The sequence below is a fragment of the Typha angustifolia genome, chromosome 8, assembly GCF_048772165.1.
Source record: "Typha angustifolia cultivar Huaian chromosome 8, ASM4877216v1, whole genome shotgun sequence".
Taxonomy (NCBI): Eukaryota; Viridiplantae; Streptophyta; class Magnoliopsida; order Poales; family Typhaceae; genus Typha; species Typha angustifolia.
Window position 1 is genome coordinate 14458573 of NC_133246.1, and position 23285 is coordinate 14481857.

At 39.5% G+C, this 23285-nt stretch overlaps 5 protein-coding genes across 5 annotated transcripts; 3 read left to right on the plus strand and 2 right to left on the minus strand.

The window, feature by feature from the left end:
• The first annotated feature begins 5 nt into the window (after nucleotides 1-5).
• LOC140764256 (uncharacterized) lies at nucleotides 6-1875 on the plus strand. Its single transcript, XM_073102725.1, has 4 exons — nucleotides 6-305; nucleotides 384-688; nucleotides 813-1023; nucleotides 1164-1875. The coding sequence occupies exons 1-4, from the start codon at nucleotides 57-59 to the stop codon at nucleotides 1662-1664; spliced, it is 1266 nt and encodes a 421-aa protein (XP_072958826.1). The 5' UTR covers nucleotides 6-56; the 3' UTR covers nucleotides 1665-1875.
• Nucleotides 1876-2944: 1069 nt separating this feature from the next.
• LOC140764974 (UDP-glycosyltransferase 73C2-like) lies at nucleotides 2945-4684 on the plus strand. The gene has a single exon (XM_073103864.1). The coding sequence runs from the start codon at nucleotides 3047-3049 to the stop codon at nucleotides 4556-4558; it is 1512 nt and encodes a 503-aa protein (XP_072959965.1). The 5' UTR covers nucleotides 2945-3046; the 3' UTR covers nucleotides 4559-4684.
• Nucleotides 4685-9496: 4812 nt separating this feature from the next.
• On the minus strand, nucleotides 9497-11480 carry LOC140765345 (histone H2A variant 1-like). Its single transcript, XM_073104387.1, has 2 exons — nucleotides 11276-11480; nucleotides 9497-9916 (listed from the first exon to the last, which is right to left on the minus strand). Exons 1-2 carry the CDS (start codon nucleotides 11387-11389, stop codon nucleotides 9620-9622), a joined length of 411 nt encoding a protein of 136 aa, XP_072960488.1. The 5' UTR covers nucleotides 11390-11480; the 3' UTR covers nucleotides 9497-9619.
• A 361-nt stretch (nucleotides 11481-11841) lies between these two features.
• Nucleotides 11842-16796, minus strand: LOC140766040 (uncharacterized). Its single transcript, XM_073105431.1, has 7 exons — nucleotides 16395-16796; nucleotides 15665-15800; nucleotides 14699-14780; nucleotides 13697-13872; nucleotides 13283-13420; nucleotides 13060-13199; nucleotides 11842-12490 (listed from the first exon to the last, which is right to left on the minus strand). Exons 1-7 carry the CDS (start codon nucleotides 16510-16512, stop codon nucleotides 12249-12251), a joined length of 1032 nt encoding a protein of 343 aa, XP_072961532.1. The 5' UTR covers nucleotides 16513-16796; the 3' UTR covers nucleotides 11842-12248.
• Nucleotides 16797-18231: 1435 nt separating this feature from the next.
• On the plus strand, nucleotides 18232-23188 carry LOC140765826 (26S proteasome regulatory subunit 8 homolog A). The gene is made up of 9 exons (XM_073105082.1): nucleotides 18232-18544; nucleotides 18972-19069; nucleotides 21236-21460; nucleotides 21541-21603; nucleotides 21697-21860; nucleotides 22153-22309; nucleotides 22392-22490; nucleotides 22581-22691; nucleotides 22886-23188. The coding sequence occupies exons 1-9, from the start codon at nucleotides 18328-18330 to the stop codon at nucleotides 23024-23026; spliced, it is 1275 nt and encodes a 424-aa protein (XP_072961183.1). The 5' UTR covers nucleotides 18232-18327; the 3' UTR covers nucleotides 23027-23188.
• Nucleotides 23189-23285: the final 97 nt, after the last annotated feature.

A 23285-nucleotide genomic window follows, 5' to 3' on the forward strand; every position in this document is an offset into this window, starting at 1 on the left:
TTAGTATTTATCCCGGAGAGGAGGAACTAAGGAGGGGCCAAAATCGAATTATAGAAATGGCATCGAAGAAGAGGGGAGGAAAGGCTATAGTGGTGGGAGGTAGCATAGCAGGACTGTCATGCGCCCACGCTCTCATCGCCGCCGGATGGGAACCGACGGTGATCGAGAGGTCGGGAGTTCCTCCATCACGAAGCCCCACCGGAGCTGGCCTCGGACTCGATCCCCAATCTCGAGAAATCATCAGCCGTTGGATCTCCAACCCCGACCTCCTCCACCGCTCCACCTTTCCCCTCTCCGTAGACCTGGTAACTACTCTCTCTTTCTGTCTGTACTTAGCTTAATCGTGAGTTAAGTTTGTTAATTTTATTAATTCCTTTCTCTAGAATCGAGCAACTAATAGTGAGGAGAAGATTAGTAGGACATTAACGAGAGACGAGAGCCTCGGATTCAGAGCAGCCCATTGGGCCGACCTGCACGCAATATTATACAAATCTCTGCCGCCAGACTTAGTTTTGTGGGGATATCAATTTGTCTCATTTCAAGTATCCGAGGACAAGTCCAAAGTTGTAGCAAAAGCTAAAGTTGTTCAAACGGATGAGTTAGTGGAAATTATAGGAGATTTGCTTGTTGCAGCTGATGGGTGCTTGTCTTCCATTCGGCAGCAGCTCCTTCCAAAATTTAAGCTGAGGTTTTGTGCGTTATTTTACTTAATTTTTGCAGCATACATAGCAATTTTTGCAATCTTGCTTTTTGGATATAAATGTTAGTAGTTTCAATTTGAAGAGCTTTTTTTTTTGTTTTGGATGGTATAGGTATTCAGGCTACTTGGCGTGGAGAGGAGTGTTAGATTTCTCAGGAAAAGAGGATTCAGATATCATTGTCGGAATCCGGAGAGCTTATCCAGAACTTGGAGATTGTTTATACTTTGATCTGGCTAATAAAACACATTGTGTGCTCTATGAGTTGAAGAACAAGAGACTTAATTGGATTTGGTACATCAATGGGCCTGAACCAGAAATGAAGGTGATATTCATCTCATTTTTTGATTCAACTATAGGCTACATTGCATAGTGTTTACTCGAACTATGCAATGTCAACTATTTTTTATTATTGTCTGATTTCTAATGGAGTATAAGTTCAAAATTTTGGAGAAAATTCTGCAGGGTACTTCAGTTACCATGAGAGTGAGTGATGACATGGTGAAGAAGATGCATGAGGAAGCAGAGAAGGTCTGGGTTCCTGAACTGGCCAGGGTCATGAAAGAAACAATGGAACCTTTCATCAATGTGATATATGATAGTGAACCTCTACCACAGCTCTTCTGGGATTATGTGGTGTTAGTCGGTGACGCAGCCCATCCTACAACTCCTCATGGATTGCGAAGCACGAATATGTCAATTGTAGATGCTGAAATCCTAGGCCATTGCCTTGAGAAGTGGGGATTGGAGAACCTTCACATAGCTCTTAAGGATTTCCAGGATCTCAGGCTTCCTGTCGTATCAGATCAAGTTCTGCATGCACGAAAATTAGGGCGCCTAAAACAAGGTCTACTTCTTAATGATCAAAAAACCTTTTTTAATCCGCTGATGTCAACCTCAGACGAGTGTTTACAGCTTCAGCAAAGAACTATGCCATACTTTCAAGGTGCTCCTACTGCCAGTTGAATTTACTTTATCACCAATAATTTGTTTCAATTGCTATTACCTGTATTCAGTGATGGAGTAATATGTCATACAGTTACTTATATTGTGAAAATAAATGGCACTCCTTTACTCTGATTTAATAGACTGTATAGCTTTATTTGGATAGCAGGAAATATGCAGTGTATATCTTAAGTCACTTCATATATCTGAACATCTTATTCTGTTACTCTAACATTATGCTGCTTTCTTTCTTCTGAGAGTTACATGGCATGCCAGTTACTAGGTACTTCAAAAGATCCCAGAACTGTGATTAAGACACATCTGTCTGCTGCATTTCTGAACATTAAGGTAAGATGATAAGATTCAGCTTATCCTACTGTTTTAGAAGCTCATCTTCTCAGTCCTTGATATTTTCCATGTGAAAATAGGTGCAGTAGTTCTTCAAGGAAAAGTTAGAATACAATAGTCATTCTAAACCTCTGACATCTTGAGTCCCTCTTCCAGGCTAGCTATCTTAAATTTCCTGGTGCTTGTGCCTCAATTCGTTCTCAGCATAATGAGTAAATGAATAGATAACTACAATATGGATAACAAGACGCTTCTCGAATGTGTCTGTAGACACGCAAGAGATTCCAAACAAAAGCGGATCTAGAATGGAAAATAACAAAAAGCTAATTACGCCACCTCCAATGGATCCGAGCACCAACAAAGTCAGAGTTTGGACCTTGTAACATCTTTTGCTGAGAGGACCTAAAGAAATCACGTTCGTCCTCCTAATCCACTCATTCCGAGACCGATCTTGGAACGTTCGTCTACTACCGCTTTATCTGGATTAATTTATTCCGATTTCATGCGAATAACTCTATGCCCCTCAAATTATTACGATTCCAATATGGATAACAAGACGCCCATCGTTTCGATTACTTTCAATAAAGCCGACAAAATAGCTCGGATCGGCGCATACGTCAAGCCATAAATTGGACATCCTTTGATGTCCACGAATACCATACCAAACTCTACCTAGTTTCCACCACAAGATTTACTTAAAACACTATCTTAAAATATTATGGTTGTTATAAGATCGATAAGTTAAATTAATAATTAAAATACAAGTTACCCTATTTTTAGACCAAAATACCACAAACTTTATTCTATATCATTATGTCTCCATAAAACTTTGGTTAAATTGTAAATGTCATCCATGCCTTTTTCACTTAAAAAATGTATTACCAAATTGAATATATAAAATCCACTGTACTTCCGGAAATTTACTTTATATTAACGAAAAGAATAGCAAAATGTTACGTGTATAATATATAAATTTCCATCAGAAGACTTGCCAACTCCATATACACCATTGACTAGTTTGGAGATCTAACAAACCAAGCAACCGATAGAGCACGATGGTTTGCCTTGGAGAAGAGGAAGCAAAGCCGCACTTCGTGCTCGTCCCCTTGGTGGCCCAAGGCCACATGATCCCCATGGTCGACATGGCGCGGCTCCTCGCCGAGCACGGGGCGCGCGTCAGCCTCATCACCACCCCGGTCAACGCCGCCCGCATCAAGCCGATCATCGACCACGCCAGCCGAGCCAACCTACCCATCCGCTTCGTCGAGCTCCGCTTCCCCTGCAAAGAGATTGGCATCCCCGACGGCTGCGAGAACGTTGACCTCATCACCGACCAGGAGGCCTTCAAGCCATTCTTCGACGCCATGAGCTCGTTCCAGTCCCCATTAGAAGACTACATCCTCGCCCAAGACACGACCCCGACCTGCATCATATCGGACGGCTGTAACCCGTGGACTATGGAGGTGGCTAGCAGACTTGGAATCCCGAGGTTCGTCTTCCATGGCCCCTCCTGCTTCTACGTGCTCTGCGATTATAACATCATGAGGCATAACCTCTACAAGCTCATAGTAGATCCGCTCGAGCCATTCCTCGTGCCGGACTTGCCCGTTCGCGTCGAGGTCAACAAACTCCAAGCTCCTGGCTTCTTTAACCAGCCTGGGTGGGAAAAATTGTGCGACCACTGCATAGAAGCAGAGAAGACGGCGGATGCCATCTTAATCAATACTTTTGATGATTTAGAGCATCCCTTTATCGAACGCTATTCTAAGTCTTTGGAGAAGAAGGTCTGGCCAATTGGGCCTCTGTGTTTGTATAACAAGGATGTTGATAGCAAGGCTACGAGAGGTAACATAGCTGCCATAGACCAACATAGAGTGATCACTTGGCTTGACACAAAAGAGGCAAACTCTGTGATTTATGTTAGCTTCGGTAGCTTGGCGAGGCACCAACCTTTGCAAATTATAGAGATCGGAAGTGGACTGGAGGCATCTAAGAAGCCATTCATATGGGTGATCAAGGAGGCTGAGATGGTTCCTGAGGTGGAGAAGTGGATAAAAGAGGAGTTCGAGGAGAAGACAAAAGAGAGAGGTCTTATAGTCAAGGGATGGTCGCCGCAACTGGCGATACTGTCGCATGCGGCCGTCGGAGGACTGGTGACACACTGCGGGTGGAACTCGATGCTCGAGTCGATATCTAATGGAGTTCCATTGGTGACATGGCCGCATTTTGCCGACCAGTTCCTTAATGAGAAGTTGGTGGTGGATGTACTAAGAGTGGGAGTTTCACTTGGGGTGAAGTCTCCGTGTTACTTTACGGATGTGGACGGTAGTACTGCAGAGGTGGTGAAGAGGGAGGACATAGCGGAGGCTGTGTCAAGGTTGATGGACGGAGGGGAGGAAGGGAGAGAGATGAGGGAGAGAGCCAAGGAGTTTGGGGACAAGGCTAAGAAGGCAATGGAGGAGGGAGGCTCATCTCATGTGAATATGAATGAGATGATCCAATTTGTTATGGAGCAATCTGGAAAGCAAGGATGTCTGTTAAATGGAAGTGTTGACTTTTTGGCTTAAATTTTTAGACACTTTTTCTCTAGTAGGTGCATATTCTTCGATGTTCCAAGTGAATTGTCCTCAGTTATGATGATATATTGTGATAATAAAAGTCTTCTTCTTTCTTATGTTAGTCATATTTACACAGGCTATGGGAACTATTTTCTATCCCCTGAAAATATTTTTTTATAACCTTTATTAAGGTCATAAAATGTACGAACCTTCGAATTATATATATATATATATGATAGGCTTCCATCAATTAATGTACGACGCTACCTCATACTTGCCACACAGTTAATTCGACGATAGAGAAGTCGACAATGGAATAAAAATGCTATGCTTCTAGAAATTAAACATAGTGAAAAGAAAAGTCCAGCACGGAAGAGTGGACATGTTGTATACATGTATATATATACATATCAATCAATCATATCATCAAGTTGTGACAGAAGATGGAGTGAGCTCTTTGGCATCATTTTCGTAGCTGTTTAAATTTGACTACTCTTGTTGCGCGAATGCTCTTGTCGTAATTCGATCATACTTCCTGTAGTGCATGATAAAGCCAACCTAAGTCGTCTAATAAATTATTTGAGACGGCAAATGAATGGCAGGAACACAGTTTTTAATTTAATATTATTTTAATTACAATTTTAATATCGAGTTCAAATTATTTATTTATTTATAATATTCCTCTCTCTCTCTCTCTACAGTCTACACGGGAGAGATAGTGACCAGCTAGCATGTTAGCTAGGAGACTTTTCCTTTTATCGGATATTCGGATGTCAATATAGTATTAAATAATTTGTCGGTCACAAAAGTCTTTTCTAAATTAAAAACTTGTAGAAGATAGTACGTAAATCTTCCATCCAACAGTATGATTGGCTTGAGGACCATAGATCTGGATAATTAATAATTATTACATGTTAATATTATTACTGATGGAATCTATGGACCAATATAGCTCGAGACTCTCTTAAAATATTGACGGGGAGTGTTGAATCAGACTCAGCCACATGTCGATGATGCCCAGGTGAGGGCCTTTGAAATGATACATTCAACCTCTAGATCTACGTAGGTAAATGAGAATGTATATATAAATATATATATATATATATATGGTCTCGTCTCTCGGCTCTTAAATTAATATCAAGTGACAGGGAGAGAGAACAGGTTTTCTCTAATAACAAGACCAGCTAGATGGTGATATGCAAAAGAACCATTGAGAATAGGTTTGGTTGGTTGTGGGTGAGATATGGTACACGTGGCAGCATCTCGATTGAGTGTAGCTCAAAAAGATGGGTTGCGTTATGCATGTAAAATCAAACTAAGTAGAAGTGTCAAAATAAATGAGCAACTACTTTAGCTAATGACTCAGGCTCGATTTAAGTTGATGCTTAACTTGAATTTTGAGGTAAGTCTGAGCCTCTAAATTCTGTGATCACATGTAAATCGCATATAGTTATTATATTATATTTATCGTCTATTTAAATATTTAAGTAAATCAAACGGTAGGTATCAATCTCATAAAACTAATTAAGAAAGAGTGGCGGTAGTATACTAGCTATGGATTGAGCGGCAGTTGTAGACTTACGTAGACTACCTGAGCTAGTAACCGAGATATCTCTCCTACTCTTTACCCTCTACTCTCAGCTTGTTTACACCCAAGAACTCCTCAGTAATAGTATAGTGATTTTTGGAAAAGAATCCCTGCATGATAAGGTTTTAATAATTACCAATCCTACTACTTATCGTTATTTTATTATAAATATTTAAAGAAATCTCTTAACATAAACAGCACAGAATATACCCAAAAAAAAAAATCTAGATGGACGGTGGCAGGTATTGAAAAACTCAACATGAGGGAGGAGAGAAAGATAAGAGTAAGTTGGTCTCGGGCATCTCTACCAGTGGTTCTAATATCAAGGACGGCATCACAATTAAAAATCAACCATTGCTTGTGGCCATGTGGGGTTAAGTGGTGGTGGATCTAACAGGTGGGCTTGCTGCGCTTGGTTTGGATTTAAACTTAAGTATTTAATCTCTTTAATAAAATCAAATTGTAATTGTTAATCAATTATTATTGAAAATATCAGTCATACAGCAACAAACATGATGTTCGATCAAATCCCATATTAAACAATTGAGAGCCATTTAGTAATATATATATATACAAGACAAAATATAATAGGATTGATTATGCCGACACATCTTGAATTATACCTAATTTTTACGAAAAACTTCTGAACTTTTTAAAGTTATAAATTTACCCCTAAATTTTAGGAAAATTTCAATGTCACCTTTTGATTAGTGTGCCGTGAGAAAAATTGGGGTAATCATATTTTCTCCAAATAACATTGATACCTTCGTTGTGTATTTCAATTAAATTAATATATTTAAATATAGTTTTGTTTTAATTCTTTAATTAAATTAGGATAATTAAATGAGATTTAGGCAGTATTCGGCACGAGCTGGCCAAGATATCGAGGGGCAACGCCGAATCACTATTTGTCGGCCTTAAAAAAGAGCTTTCGCCTGCGGCATTCGAGGAGGGCAAGGTCATGAGCAACCACGAGTACTGAAGGTGAGGGCAGCCAAGACAAGACCTAATCAAATGACCTAGCTCACCCCTGCTCGGCTCAACCCGACCTGGTTTGGATCGAGTTAAGCTCAATCGAGACTCGATTTGAGCTCGGCCTGGCCCGAGTTCGAACTACCAACGGGCGGCAGGCGTCAACCCTTTGCTCGCCCGGCCCGCCCGGAAGGCCCGCTAAACGATCTGCCCTCTAAGTAGTTGCAATTCCATCTAACTTGTTTGTTTTATCATAAAGAAGATCCCACTTGGTCATTCTTTAATCATCTTCTCTAGTAGTACACTGTACACAATATATTGGTTAACGAAACTCTCTCTCTCTCTCTCACTCACTCACTCTTAGGGCTGTCAGGCTTGACGAGCAGCTCGGGCTCAGCTCGGGTGAAGCTCGAGTCCGGCTCGCTCGATCAGAGCTGAGCCGAGCCCGAGCCATCATAATAGGCTCGAAATTAATATCGAGCCGAGCCTGAGCTGGAGCCGGCTCGCTCAGGCTCGGCTCAATAGCCTGACTCCCTATAACTAAGGACACGTGGCATAAATAAATATGCCACGTGTCCCTCACTAACCCATCCTCACTCGTAACACATTCAACATTCATCACCCTCACCTACCCCACCCTTATTAATCAGCCCATCACATCACCTTCCCCATCCTCAATTCCCCCACCCACCCTCACCCTCATCCACCCGATCACCACTCCTAACCTCCCACGCGCCACCACCTCCTCCCTCCCCGTCGGCCTCCATCGGCAACGACAGCAAGCCACTACCACAACGCCACGCCTTCCTCTCCGTCGGCCTCCTCCTCCTCCTCCTCCTTCATTCACCATCTCCTCGTCGTCGCCTCCTCCTCCATCCGTCTCCGACTTCTTTGGCAAGCCGCTGTCCATGTTGCCACCGCCCACGCCGCCACCGCCTCATCCTCTAATCGAGCCCGAACTTTGCTCGGGCTCGGCTCAGGCTCGGTTAGGCTCAACTCGATCTCGGCTCGAGTTGAGCTGAGCCGAGCCTGAGCAACATTATGAAGCTCGAAAGTAATTTCGAGCCGAGCCTGAGCCAGAGCCGGCTCGCTCAGGCTCGGCTCGTTTACACCCCTACTCACTCTCAAAGAATTAAAAGAAGAAAACATCAGTAGTAGCTCAAATCCGGAGGCTAAATCAAAATCTTTAAAAAGTAGGAAAACTAAGAGCACTAATTTATACTTACAGTTGGCATGAATATCTTGCAGGGAAATGACTCATTCTCCTTTACATTTGCAGGATTTCACAAGCAGCTACCAAAGGCTTCCTGTGGTGCAGGAGATCAAGGCATATACAACTTCAACCTTACATACAAATGTGGTGACCCAGGTTCAGCAGCATGTGAGGACCCAACAAAACATTGGAGTTGGGATGGGATTCACTTAACTGAAGCTGCTTATGAATTCATAGCAAAAGGTTGGCTTAATGGTCCCTTTGCTGATCCACCTATTATGAGATCACAACGTCGCTAAAGAATGCCGACAAACCCATTTATCCATAAAAAAATTTTAGGATTGTTCTGTAGAAGGACCCATTTTCTTATGCTTATCTTGTTTAGTTGGTGAAGGTGAGGCTGTGGGTCTTGCTGTAATATGCATTTGTGACGAGTGATCTAACTAGTAAATTTCAATGTTTATAGACATTTGAGTTCTTGATGCATCACTGAGGCTAGAGCCCCCAAATCCCCTTCTATATCGAGACGGAGCTCGGCTCGACTTAGCCTGATTTCTCACGGGTTGACGGGTAATAACGAGCTAGACTATTCTAGTCCGGCCCGAATCTGGTCCGACCTTAGTAATTGGTGAGTCGGACCGTGAATAAATATTTAAACCCGGTTGACTTTAAAAGTCCGACCTGCTCGATGATCATGTCTAGCCAAAGCCGAGGGCAGCACGGTGCGATGTGGACGAGGGTGGCCGAGGATGGTGGCACGGCACAGGCCAGGCCACGCACAGTGGAGGAATCAGATCAGACAAAGGATGAGAGTGGCCAAGGAAAGCGATGAGGACAACGGTTGGGCGGTGAGGGCAAGCACAATGGGGATGAGGGCAGTGAGGGCAAGGGCCGAGGCAGCGGGTTCGCCTTCCGGCATGCTAGGCTTGCCGTTTAGGAGATCTCCGTAAAAATTGGATAGTTCAAGGGTGTTAACGTAATTAACCCAATATAATATCCTCACGAGCTTATAAATTGCTTTGCCGAAACTCCCATTTATAACATAACTTATTAATCAATGTCTCAACATTTAAGCACAGCATTACTCGTTACATATATTGTGTGATTTATTGCAGTTTTTGGGCTGACTCGGAAGTTATTCTTTTTCGAGGATCGGCTAAAAACTCGAACAAAATACAAAATATCCAGATAAGTTTCACAAATAAATGTCCGCAAGTTACAATAAGAAGACTCAAGCAAGCAGGACTTCATCATGGTCTCATAACATTGCCACTATAAAGATATCCTGGGGATCAAATTAATCTTTGGAAGATTTGTTTATGAGAGATTTATGGATGTGAGGGATCACACCTCCTCCAGCTATAGTCCCCTTGATAAGAGTATCCAGCTCTTCGTCCCCGCGGATTGCTAGCTGCAGATGTCTCGGAGTTATGCGCTTAACTTTTAGATCCTTGCTTGCATTCCCAGCCAGTTCTAATACCTCTGCTGTCAGGTATTCTAGAATAGCAGCAGAGTATACAGCTGCTGTCGCGCCGACTCTCCCATTTGCTGCAACTCGAGACTTCAGCAGTCGATGAACACGACCAACTGGAAACTGTTGGAAGGCAAAGAATACAGAGCAAGAGTGCTTTATCAGTTTACTTCCAAACAAAGTCATGAGGTAAGAGTAATGTTCAATAACATGATTTTATGCTGAATCCATGCAACCATTACCCAAGCACACATCTACATGCACATACATACACATGTGTGTCTATAAGTAGATATGTGCATTATGTTGCGGAAGGTGGCAGCGGAAGCATGACCCACAACCAACACAGTATACCTTACAGAACTCATCATACTATACACATTTCATTCTTCATCAGTTATTTGAAACACCCATGTCTAAGCCAAATAAGTGACGATCCTAAACTATCTCAAACAAGCTTGCTGCAGCTGATGGAAGAGCAGTGGTATTTAAACATCTTGACCCAATTAACGAACCAACAGGGAGTAATATAAATTTCCCAATTATTGATAGGCCATCAATAGTATTAATCATCAAAGAAACAACTGTTGTGCGGAACCAGGAAAAAATGATTGAACTAATTAGATTTAAAGATACAACTAAATACAGTGTTAAATGAAATCATCACTATGAAAGCTCTACAAGAATGGATCAGCTACAGAGGTCCAATTGAAGTGTCGAGGAAAGAGAACTATTAGAAAACAAGGATAAAGAAAGAGCCAATATATACACATAGCAAACAATACATTAGCACAACGAAACTAATATGTAGCATACCTCTACTATCTAAGAGATAAATACAATTGTCATATATGAAGATCCTCTTTTCCTTTACTTCTACCTCTGCGCATTTTGTTTGGATGAAACAGTCTGACATAATTAACATAGATAAGCCTTAATAGACAATTAAATGCAGTTCTCATTTTTTTTATTAATCATTATAGACTTTGTAACGTAACCTATTAAAGCCATTATCTTTCTCTCCTTCTGTAACATCATGCTCATCTAGTTTGGAGCATATCAGTCTGTATGCATCAAATTGGTTCTGCATTACTTTAGTTTCATCTTTGTACACCCTTAAATTCTATGTAGTCACTTCTCCTTGAAGCTTTGTCATTTAAAACGGGTCTGCCTTTCTGTATCACATTTGCAGCATAATATCTACCACTGCCTGAAACCATCTTAGCTGCCAACCTTCTAAACCTTAAATGTTATAACATGCAAAATGTCAGCTTGCCAATAGCATAACATTCCCTATAAATCTCTTGTAAACTTAGTCCCGTTTACTGAACAAGATAACAAATTCGCTATCCGAGATCACACATATGAACAAGACCAACACTAATTTGACGGCAAAACGACAAATATTACGTAATTGGATGCACCCAAGAACATCTCCAAGACTCCAAGGCTTCACAGGATCAAATACATCAAGAGAGAGACCTGGAGGCCAGCTCGAGAAGAGCGGGAGGTGGGCTTCTTCTTCTCCTTGTCCTTGCCCGAATTGGGAACCGACGATCTCGCCGTTATGAGACCCTTCGCGCCTTTTCCCGACATTTTGCCGCCAACAATTGGCTGCTAGAGAGAGAAGAGGGGGGGAGAGAGTGGAGGAAGAAGGATCGAGATGGGGGGAGATATCGCGACTCGATCGGGAGAAAGTCAAACGAGATTGCATCACCCGAGTCATCCGAACTCCGAAGAAGGTATTCGGGTTTCGGGTACAAAAAGGGTTGCACATATCGGATGGATGAATCAGATCCGCTACGGTAGGTAAAACTGATGGTTTTGGTATTCCAATTTATCTTCTTAACACTTGAAGCAAACAAAAAATAATCCACAATAGTTTTTCCTCAGACGATCAACCATGAGATTAATATCAATAATCATTGTCCTTCAAAACTATAAGCAATCGTGCAGCCAAAATAAATTTTGCACAAAATCAAAAAAAGATTGCACAAGAAGAAAACAATAACACGTGTAAGAGGATATGATAGCATTTTTCAAGCATATAGCAATGAAGACCTGAATTTTTTTTTTCCATTGTATCAGTTTAATAGACCACTGTAAGAACATCAACAAGATTCTTCAAGGAGTAAACTTTCTTTTCTCCAGTAATTCAGATAATTATTAGCATCTTAACAAGGATGCCAGATTTAACAAGACTGCAATAGGGATGAGGCTCCACCAATCAGACCTTTAATCAGAGAGCACAAGGTTTTGAAGCTTTCTATATAGAGAATCATTACACCCAACACCTGCAGAAATCCTTGGCTGGTTTATTCCAAACCAACAGGTGATCCTCAGTCTCACGAGACACCCCGTACATACAGAACAGTGCTAGGAGTGAAGAAGAGCAACAAAGGGAACAGCCTTGTCTATACCATGTTCGCAGCAGCACCAGGCATCTGATAGTATCCTATATCTCAGTCTGCCCATCCTCGGATATGTGAAAACCTTCGATCTTGCGGGATACCTCATTCACCCCAACCTTCATTTTCCCAGGAGACCCGTTTGCATTGAGTGTTTCCTTCTCATCAGTGGTGGATTGGGTCATCTGCCATATTCTGATGGTGCCATCCTCAGACCCTGAGGCATATGATTCACCCCCAGGCGAGAAGCGAACACAGTGAACAGGCCCATGGTGACCTTTGTTGCAAGCTGTGTTCATCAAAATACGATCATCAGTCATGCTATAATCAAATAGTACATGAAAGAAAGCTATAGAAAGAGAGACCAGCTATATAGAAAGAGAGACCAGCTATAGCTCCAGGTTTGAGTTTACAGACTAACAGAGAATCACACATAGAAGATATCATTCAGATGATACACTGGGAAAATGGAAAATTTTATCCGAGAAGAATGACTGTTTACTACTGGTTCAGAATTCAGATGTTTAAATTCTTCACAAAGAAAACTTTACAGAATAGAATGATAACAAGGGAACAGGAATTTAAACTTATTTATTATCAAACTACCACTGCATATTGTAGGCAGTTCAGATTTATAAGAGCATTACTATTTATTAGGTTTTTACTGCTCGATGTCTTCTTTTAGTAGAAAAATTAACAGCCAACTACAAATTAACCCTAAACCTACAATTCATAATTTCAGGATTATTAGAATATCTACCAAATATGTCCAATCATTGCACATTTAATATCCCCTTCATTATTATTTCAATCTAGATGGGAGTAATTCAAGAGTAACTATGGGAACCCAAAACTTACTGATTTCTTCACCAGTGTGGAAATCAAAGACATGTATCCACATATCTTCTCCTCCAGCAATAAATCTTGCCCCAAGCTTTGGTTCAAGTGAAGCGGATTCCACAGTGCATGGCATATTGTAGCTTTTCACAAGTCCAAAACTGCAGAGTAGTCAAGGTGGTATAAATTGACAAAAGAAAATTCCTTCCAATAAGTGGCAGTGAAAAGTAACACAGTAGCTTACTGATTTGCATCCCAAAATTTGACAGTTGAGCCATCAGCAGTGGTGATGTACCGACCATCCTGACTAACTTCTGCACAAGTGACAGGTGACTTGGTGTCAAGAGTTTGGACAATTGTCCCACTTCTCACATCCCATAACCTGCACATTCGTAAACAAATGAGATCCAGAGGAAGGACGCAAGGGACTGAGATACAAAACTTACATGATTCCAACTTTGACATATTCTTTTGATGTAAATTTTTAACTAATACACACTTCAAGATGAAATCATCAAAAAGTGACAGTGCCATACCAAATAAGTGATCTCACCAACTTGTAAAAGAATAACAAAAGTACTCATAAAGAAGAAGGATGACAAGGGAAGAGGGAGGAGGACAGAGGGCTGGTGGTTCAGATCAGTGTAAATGAACACACCTTACACCACCAATATCAGTGCAAGAACTTAATATAGTTTGGTCACTGTGAAGCCAAGCAACAGTTCTAACAGAGCCAGGTGACTTATCAATTTCTCTCGGAGTTGCATCGGGACGATTCAGATCATATATACGTAAAATTTTCTCAATTCCCCCAGTAAGTAACAGATGAGTATCCTGCAGGAGTAGAAAACTTGATCAAAGATGGAGCCAATTGAAGAAAGAAACTGGTAGATAAAATCGGTCCACTGGATCAGTTATAAATTTTGGTTTATCTCAATGTTCATAACATATAAAAGGACAGGCCAGCTAGCACTCCCACAATAATATAATAGCAAGGAATCTGCTTGAGAAGCTCAAAAAATCCTATATACTTCAGAAGTCAATTTGTCAGCTGCTTGAAGATATATGCTCATACATCATCATATCATATAATCAAAATAGCAGTCATATAGTGCAAGCAAGGGCAAACTAAGATTAAGGTACATTATCAAGGTGAACTCACAGACAGGAGAAGGAAATATAATTGAAATGCACGTCAAGTGAAAAGGCAATCGTTTAACCTCAGGAGAGTAATTCATAGAAACTATCATACTATTTTATATCTCAAATGAACTAACATGAGTCATGCTAGTCAAATGCTGAGAGTCATTTTCTTCATATTACAGAAAACATAATGATGCACAAGTAAAAAGAGTGTCCTAGTACATGAGGTTCCTGCCTACATGATCTGGGGAGGTAGATCATATGCACGGATCACTAGTATTTATCCTGACTGGATGCAGAATTAAGTGTTCATCAAGGGAAAAGAGGAATAAGTAGACATAACGCATGCCTCATGAAGGCTTTCACTCCCACAATTGCTGCAAATATCAGCCAGATAAGAATGTGATACCCAATAAAATTGTATATATGTCATCGAATGAGCAAGCAGAATATAAGTTTTCATCGATATCAAAAGAAAATATTAAATTTCCACATTATCCAAATAATACTCCGTTACCTCAGAAAAGGCACATGCACGGACGATATGCTTATGTTCAAAGGAGTGTAGTTCATCACCAGTTATTGCATCCCATATTTTACTGCAGAGTGAAGAAAAAAATATCAGAATAATCTTTAGGGCCCAACATCCTATGATGCAAACATTCAGCAAACGAAAATACTTTCATATTAACTGACTTCAAAACTAAGATCATTCCCAGTCACATCTGTTCGTCCCATTAAAAAAGGATACAAAACCAAATAAGACTTAAACTCTTATTCTATATGATGGATCATATTAAATAGTATCAAGTGAGAGGAACATATGGCAGAAGACTCGAAAGAAGCGGACTTGTTTTTCAAAAATTGACTCCACTTAACCACTGACTGAAGACTTGATGTATTAGATGGATGAAACGAATAAGAAAGTTGATGACTGTTGTATCTATCGACTTATGACTGACTCAATCAATATGTTGATGACTGTTTCTAGAGTTGACTCATCATGTTGTTCATAAAGAAGAGGGTCATGTTCCACCTTTCCACGGTGATCAAACCCCAAGAATCCATGATATGAACGGACATGCTTGACAAACAGTGGGTGATAAAAGGATGCAAACGTCTTCAGAGATAGAGATAATGAGAAACCAAGCAATTCAGGGCAAATAATGAGAAATCAAATGAGAAAAAGCTTCCAAAACAACCACCTATTGGATAAACAGTGGGTGATTAAAAAAATATAAACACTTATGATCAGCAATCAACAAAAGGCAGGAAAACAGAAACAAAACTTCAGTTGTTGAGAGAAAACTTAAAAAGAAAACGAAAAAGAAAAAACCATCAGAACGGGATAACATCAAAAAGTCATTTTTGGGTGAACATCAATGACCTCAAAATCAGAAGGGTGGTAAAGTGGGTCTGTGTGCATAAAAGCTAAGTTTCAACCCACACCAACAGTCTTGATGTAACAAATAGAACATCTTACGCTGTGAAATCAGCTGATCCTGAGGCAGCACGTAAGGCATTCGTGTCCAGACAGCAACTCCAAACTGCACCCTTGTGCCCTTCAAAAGTCCCAATCCAGTCCCCGGTCTCACCATTTCTAAGCATGGGGTTGGCATCTGCAAAGTTGAAGCATTTCTAATAAGAAACCTACATGTGCTACTGAATCCACAGAAAGAAAGTATCACCATCTCTCTGATTGATGTTGCAAAACAAGGAAAAGTAAAGAGGATGTTCAATAAAAACTTTTTAGTGAAAGGTCTCTTTGTCTAGTGATGATAAAGAAAAACTAGTCACTCAACCTAGTAATCAAATGGAAGTTATGATCTCAGCAGGAAATATAACTACTCATCAAGTTGATTTATTCAACTCATGCTCTCCAGTCTCCACTATCTCTGTATACTGCCAAAGATTCTCTTAATTGTTGCTGCATTTCTACCAGAGCAGATTCATAACTCCGAGCATTAACAAATAAAAAGATCGCATTTTTCATACTGAAATGTCTATATATTACTTGCAACAGTAGAACACCCACTAGTTCGTTTGCCCATAAAGGCATCAACCACACGTATATGCGTTCGTCTCGATATCAAAAATTTACAATCTCTAACTTTTGTCAAACAAAGGATATCACAAAAGAAAGAGAAAGAAAAACGAACTCAATAAACAGTTACATTTAGAACGGTCCTGAGATCAAAAGGAGAACTTCTTACCTTTGCTTGCGCTAATGAGGAAGAAGCCATCAGGGGTAACAGGGCTATAGAACAAATCCACCACCGGCCGCGAATGCCCGTGGCACACGAGCGGAATTGCCACTTTCTTCTTCTCCATGATCCAACGGAACAAATTTGACCACCCAAAAACCCTATCCCGCCACAGAGATCTGGGATCAAGAGAGGTAAAAAAAAAAAAAATCTTACAAATAACCCTAAACCTAATCCTAGACCCAATCCGATAGATCGAAGAACTCTCCTTTGGAGAAGTAAAAATTTGAGCAAAGATGGAGCCCCTTTAATAAAGAGATCGAAGATCAAATACTAGTAAATGGGAAATCTAATTTTCTGTACTTCCATTTTACGCTTAAAAATAAAATAAAAACTACAGTCAGAAATCAGAATGAAAGGAAGAGAAGAATGGATCAAGCGATATTATATATAAGAGAACTTTACAGAAAAGCCCCTGCATTATAATTTTTTCATGGTTCGAGTCCTACCCTCTTTTAGTCTTACACACTCAATAGGAGGTGTGTCAGTGCGTATGGAGACTTGAAGAGGCTCCTTTTGATATGGGGAAATGTTTTGTGATCATTAGATATAATGGTTAAGGATGATCGTGATATCCACTCCTCGATATGGGCCCACGTACAAGATGACTTCTGAATTTGGGCTGGGTAAAAGTTCTTATTTATTTTTGTTTTTATTTTTATTATTATATAATATATAATTAAAAAGGAATTGATGCCCTAGGCCAAAAATTTAAAAAGGAGCCCTTTTATTAATTAAATAATAAGTAATAATAAATTTTAAAATATTTATTTGATCACTATTATGCATAAATATTCTCTAGTTTGATAACAAACTCTTAATTTTTTTTTTAAATTAATAAAAAAATATATACTTTTGTATCCTATCTTATGGATGTCTATTATTTAGGCCATTTTGAGGTAAATTTAACTGAATATATAATATTCTATTAATTTTAAAAATAGGTTAAAATCATCTCTTATTTTTATACTAATAAAATATTTCTTTATCATATTCTTCTAATTCTATACGTGAAACTGAAGTCTCTCCGACATCTCAAATAGAGTTTATCATCGTCATTTCCCCGCCAACTCCATTGTAAACCGAAGTAAATTATATAAGAATCTTATGCTTTCCTAAGTATATTTATTCAGGCATTATACTATTAAATAAATAACACATTTAACACAAAATAATAAAAGAAGATTATCTATAATCTCTCTCTCTGTGCTAAAAAGAGCCAAAAAAAAAAGGTGAGAAAGTAGAAGGCATTGGATGAGGAAGATAATAGTTCCTGATTCATTTTAGGGGTAGCTTCTTCATCGCCATCAATGGTATAGGTTGCTCGTTGTTTCCTCCTATTTTTCCAACACTAATTGTGAAGAAAAAAAATCTTCGAAATCTTGAATAGAGTCATATTATCGTCTTCTCCATTACTAACTCATCATACATCGAATTGGAGATGTACACAAAGTAATCCATTGCCTTAGAAAAAGGAAGGAAATATAAGAGAAAAAGTTCTAGAGAAATAAGTCATTTTGTACATAGTTAAGTTAACTAATATATATAGTTATCTTCGGTTAAGAAAAATTAATATTAGAATATTTTTAAGGATTAAATAATTATTAATAAGATGTAGTGTAAATGATAATAAACACAAAATATAGAGTGTTTTTATGGGCGATTGCAGAAATTTCTTTAAACCAGGGCCCCCAAAAGATGGATTATAGTTAACTTAAGGCCCATCCGACCCGGCCCATGGATTTCCCTTAGATAGAAGTCACCATAGTAGATTGATGGCAGATTCGAGTTTATTACTTGTGTCGAAAGGCAGAGAGCAGTGCAGGGAATCGAGTAGCCAAAGCCAAGAGCAAACACAAAGGTCGGTTTGTGGTGAGAGGAGATGGCAACCGTGGCCATGGACGTCTCGAAGGATCCGACAGCGGCGGCGGCGGCGGAGGGCGAGATCTGCTCGCTTCCGGTGAAGGTAAGGGGCGGGGGAGGAGAAGGGCTGAGGCAGTACTATATGCAGCACATCCACGACCTGCAGCTTCAGCTCCGGCAGAAGACCCACAACCTCAACCGCCTCGAGGCCCAGAGAAACGATCTCAACTCCCGAGGTCAGTTTCCCTTCACAGCCCTAGCCCTAGCTTGCGCTGCGATTTCCTTCTTGTTGCGATCGGCGGAAGCCTGCCCCGATTTTGATGTAACCTAGGTGGGAATTTGATTTCGATTACATATAAGGCGGTTAGGAGTGGTCGGATTAACGAATTTGACCTGGAGTTATCTGTCCACGAAGGTTGAGCTAGGGATTTCCACAAACCCTAAACATTAGAAAGGATTGATGTGTTTACTGCTGTTGAATGGGTTTGCCGATTTCAGGAAACGATACTATGATCTGGTTGAGTATCTTTCTGATGTAATTTGAGATGTGGAATGCTTATGGTTTATATGCTGACCCATTATTTGCATATTTATACTTCTTTTTAGTTATATATTTCTTTAACCATTTTACTCATTTTTACCGCACGGGTACTAAAATTACAGTGAGAATGCTTCGAGAGGAGTTGCAGCTACTTCAGGAACCTGGGTCATACGTTGGTGAGGTGGTGAAGGTTATGGGGAAATCAAAAGTTCTAGTCAAGGTAGATTGGCTTTTGTGTAGCCATGTTCTCTTTCATCCGAACAGTTAGATATGTTTTATGATTGGCCATTTACAATTTTGGTTTGATATTTTTTTCATCTGACTCGTTATAAGAGGTAACAATCTGCTCTACCTATGATGATTTGTTGGAATATGTACTGTTAATGGTGTTATCTCTATTTCGTTTGCATATCTTATTTATATTCTCTTGTTTGGGGGTGGGGGGTGTAGTGTGATGGTCTGAAAAAAAGAATGTACTAAGCTAAGTTGTAAAGTTTAGGATATGAAGTATTCTCTACAGTTGAGGTCAATAATAATGTTCCCATGTCTACTTGTTCTGGTTTTCTGCTGGCATGATATATTTGAACCTTGTTCCTATGATCCTATCTCTTTAAGTTTTTGGCTATCTTATTTTTTCTATATCTTTAGCATTACATATCTTTGGCAAGAATCCACTCTACTACGTTTTCTATTATATATATATATATATATATATAGAGAGAGAGAGAGAGAGAGAGAGAGAGAGAGAGAGAGAGAGAGAGAGAGCTCTGTTGGTCTGTAGAACTGCTGGTCCCATGGATATTTTCAACTTCTTGTGATTTCTTTCCTCAAGCACACCTAGGTCTTATAGTGGGTACTTGTTTTTACTTATATCTCTCTATTCTTGGATGATAAGTAGCAACTAACTATGTTCAGATAGCAGTTGCCCAACTCTTTATCTTTTATTTATTTACCCATGAACTAGCTTTTATGTGCCTAATCTCATGAACATCCCATCCAAGATCACACAGTTATATAATATATATGAGAATCTTAGATGTGCAAGGCTATTTTTCTCTATTTTTTTTAAGACCACCACATATCTTCTAGTCTATTAGCTATTTGGATTCTCCATGGATTTCTCACATAGAACCCAAGCGCATCTGCTCTCTTAATTTAATTCACCCCCCCTTTGAATTCAAGTACTATCATGAAAATGGGCAGCTTTACTGCAAATATACAGACCAATAGTTCTCACTTCTTATTCACTTCTTATTCACAAGTTGTATAAAATCAGTCATTTATTTTTATGTATATATTTATGTTTTTTTTTTGGTTTATTCATGATAATTCACTGTAGGTTTGCCAGTAGATAAACAGTAAAAAAAAAAAAAACTGAGGAGCCGATCATCCTTGAGTTAAAGGAACGAATATAAGGTGCTCATGATTGTTTCCATACTTGGAAAACAAGGCCTATAGATGACAAAAAAATTAATTAAATGTTGTTAAAGGCCGGTCTTTATGCTTAACTTGGCTGGTTATGTCCTATGCACAAAGACTTTCATGCTTGTGGTTTTCTTTTTTCACTCTTTTCTGGGCCAGCGAACGGGCAGGAGTGAGGAGAAATACATTTCTCTTTCTTCACCATATTAAAGCTGCAACTAGAGCTTATTGATACAGTATATAGTTGACACATTTTGGAATATGGGATATTCACTCCTCATAAAGTCTCTAACTGCCGTATAACTTGGACGGCTCCAGGACTCCCTCTGGAGGTTGAGTTCCATAGTTACCTTTTACTGAAAGTAATTATCATAAACTCTAATGCTTGTTACCGAAATTTTTCTACTTTTCCCATTGAAGGTGCATTAGCAGATAAATTAATAATTCATATGGCTAAAATGCTTCTGGTCTTGTACAAGTTTACGATCTTCAGCCATGTTAAAGGAATTCTCTCCACTAAGCCTAAACCCACCTGCATTAAGTATTAGAGATTCAGGGATCAAGCTGGATGCATTATCCTAAGTTCCTAACGCTATTTGTCTCAAGTGAAGCAGTTTCTTATGGCGTTATTTCTCTATAGTTTCATTTATGGTTCTCATGCTATAGCTTGTCTTTTTGCTTAATTATGTAAACTAAATAATATCTGGACATGAACGGCGTTAGTGTCTAATTGTTCCCTGGCTGTTTGTCAAAAAGGAAAGTGGTTACAATTATGTAATCCGCTTTGTTAGCTAATTGTTAAAATTTTTGGTATTTGTTTGCACATCAGTTTTTCTCAGATAAAAGATTTAATTGCACCCTTCTCTAGTAGCATAGATCTTTGATAATGTCTTGTTGCTTATGCTGGTTAGCTGCTGCTAGGATATGCATCTACATATTTTAAATGAGTGATGTGTTATTCCAGGTCCACCCCGAAGGCAAATATGTTGTTGATATCGATAAGAACATTGACATAACAAAGATTACCCCATCAACAAGAGTTGCTCTTAGGAATGACAGTTATGTGCTTCACTTGATCTTGCCCAGCAAAGTTGATCCTTTAGTCAATCTTATGAAGGTTGAAAAGGTCCCAGATTCTACTTATGACATGATTGGTGGCCTTGACCAGCAAATCAAAGAGATAAAGGAGGTTAGTTAAATAAACAAAGTGATTCTGTAGTATATTGGTTAGCCTTCGCTAGAAATCTGATTTATGCCCTGAATTTGCAGGTTATTGAGCTTCCAATTAAACATCCAGAATTATTTGAGAGTCTAGGAATTGCTCAACCAAAGGTATAGAGATAATCATCTTTTTGTCACATGCTTTTTGAATTTTAGCTTGAATTGAACTGTTGGAAACATTTAACTCTGCTTCTTTTCTTCCAGGGGGTCTTGCTTTATGGGCCTCCAGGTACAGGAAAAACTTTACTGGCAAGAGCAGTAGCTCATCATACTGATTGCACCTTCATCAGGGTTTCTGGTTCTGAATTGGTTCAGAAGTACATTGGAGAGGGCTCTCGAATGGTCCGTGAACTCTTCGTAATGGCCAGGTATATAGAAACTTGCATTTCAAGCATTTCGATCAGTTACTGTAATTGTAGACAGGGATATACTACCTTCTAATTAAGTTACTGCCACTATAATTGTAGACAGGGATATTGCCTTCAAATTAAGTCATCTTGATATACTGTATTTTACATGTTAGAAGGAACAGTACCTTATGTGGCCATCAAGTGGTCCTATTTTATCAGTTATGGTGTTGCTATATGGGAACTGCCATGAAATAACTGTGTGCTTACCGTTAACCTTATACGATGTTCTCTTGCATGATGTTGTATACAGGGAACATGCCCCGTCAATTATCTTCATGGATGAAATTGACAGTATTGGATCGGCTAGGATGGAATCAGGTACTGGCAATGGTGATAGTGAAGTGCAGCGTACCATGCTTGAGCTTCTGAATCAGCTTGATGGATTTGAAGCATCAAATAAAATTAAGGTACATTACATATTCATATATCTTTCATTGTTCTATAGCTATTCAAATGCAAGCAATGTGCTGAATAAAATGCTTCACACAGGTTCTGATGGCTACAAATCGGATAGATATCTTGGATCAAGCCCTCTTGAGGCCTGGTCGGATAGACAGAAAAATAGAATTCCCAAACCCCAATGAAGAGGTTTGCACATGAGATCTTGGTTTTTATTATTATTTTTAATTTGGCGAGACTATTATCTGGCTTATGTTTATACCCTCCTGATTTTCTCAGTCTCGTTTCGACATCTTAAAAATTCACTCGAGGAGGATGAACTTGATGAGGGGTATTGATCTTAAAAAGATTGCAGAAAAGATGAATGGAGCATCTGGAGCAGAACTAAAGGTTAGACTTTGTCCACACAAGTGGTTCAGTTCTAATTGAAAGAGCTTATTCCCATTTTAACCTGGAATTCACTCTCTTGGTCTCTCCTAGCTTAGCTCCGCCTGCCGATTTGTTCTGTCATAAGAGTTCTCTTTTTGGTAGTTCTCATAAGTTGACTTACTTTGTTCAAATCTCATACCATTATCTGTTTGCAGGCTGTGTGCACGGAAGCAGGCATGTTCGCTCTTAGGGAGAGAAGGGTGCATGTAACCCAGGAGGATTTCGAGATGGCAGTGGCCAAGGTCATGAAGAAAGAAACAGAGAAGAACATGTCCCTTCGGAAGCTGTGGAAGTAGTTTAAACGTACCAGCTTCTGTTTAGTTTGCATATGGGCTTTCTTCTTTGTGAGGGAACAAGCCCGTACGTTATATGACTCTCCTACTCCTAAATGTTACAAGTTCAACTATTAATGTAATAGATGGTTCCTCTATTTCACGAAAGCCAGGATTTTGTTTCGATGCCTTCCTTTGTCGAATCCTATTTTAGTTTTACTGAAGGTAAGTAGAATGATCTGCTGATGGTTTTAGATGTGTCCTTTTGGAACATACGCATCCG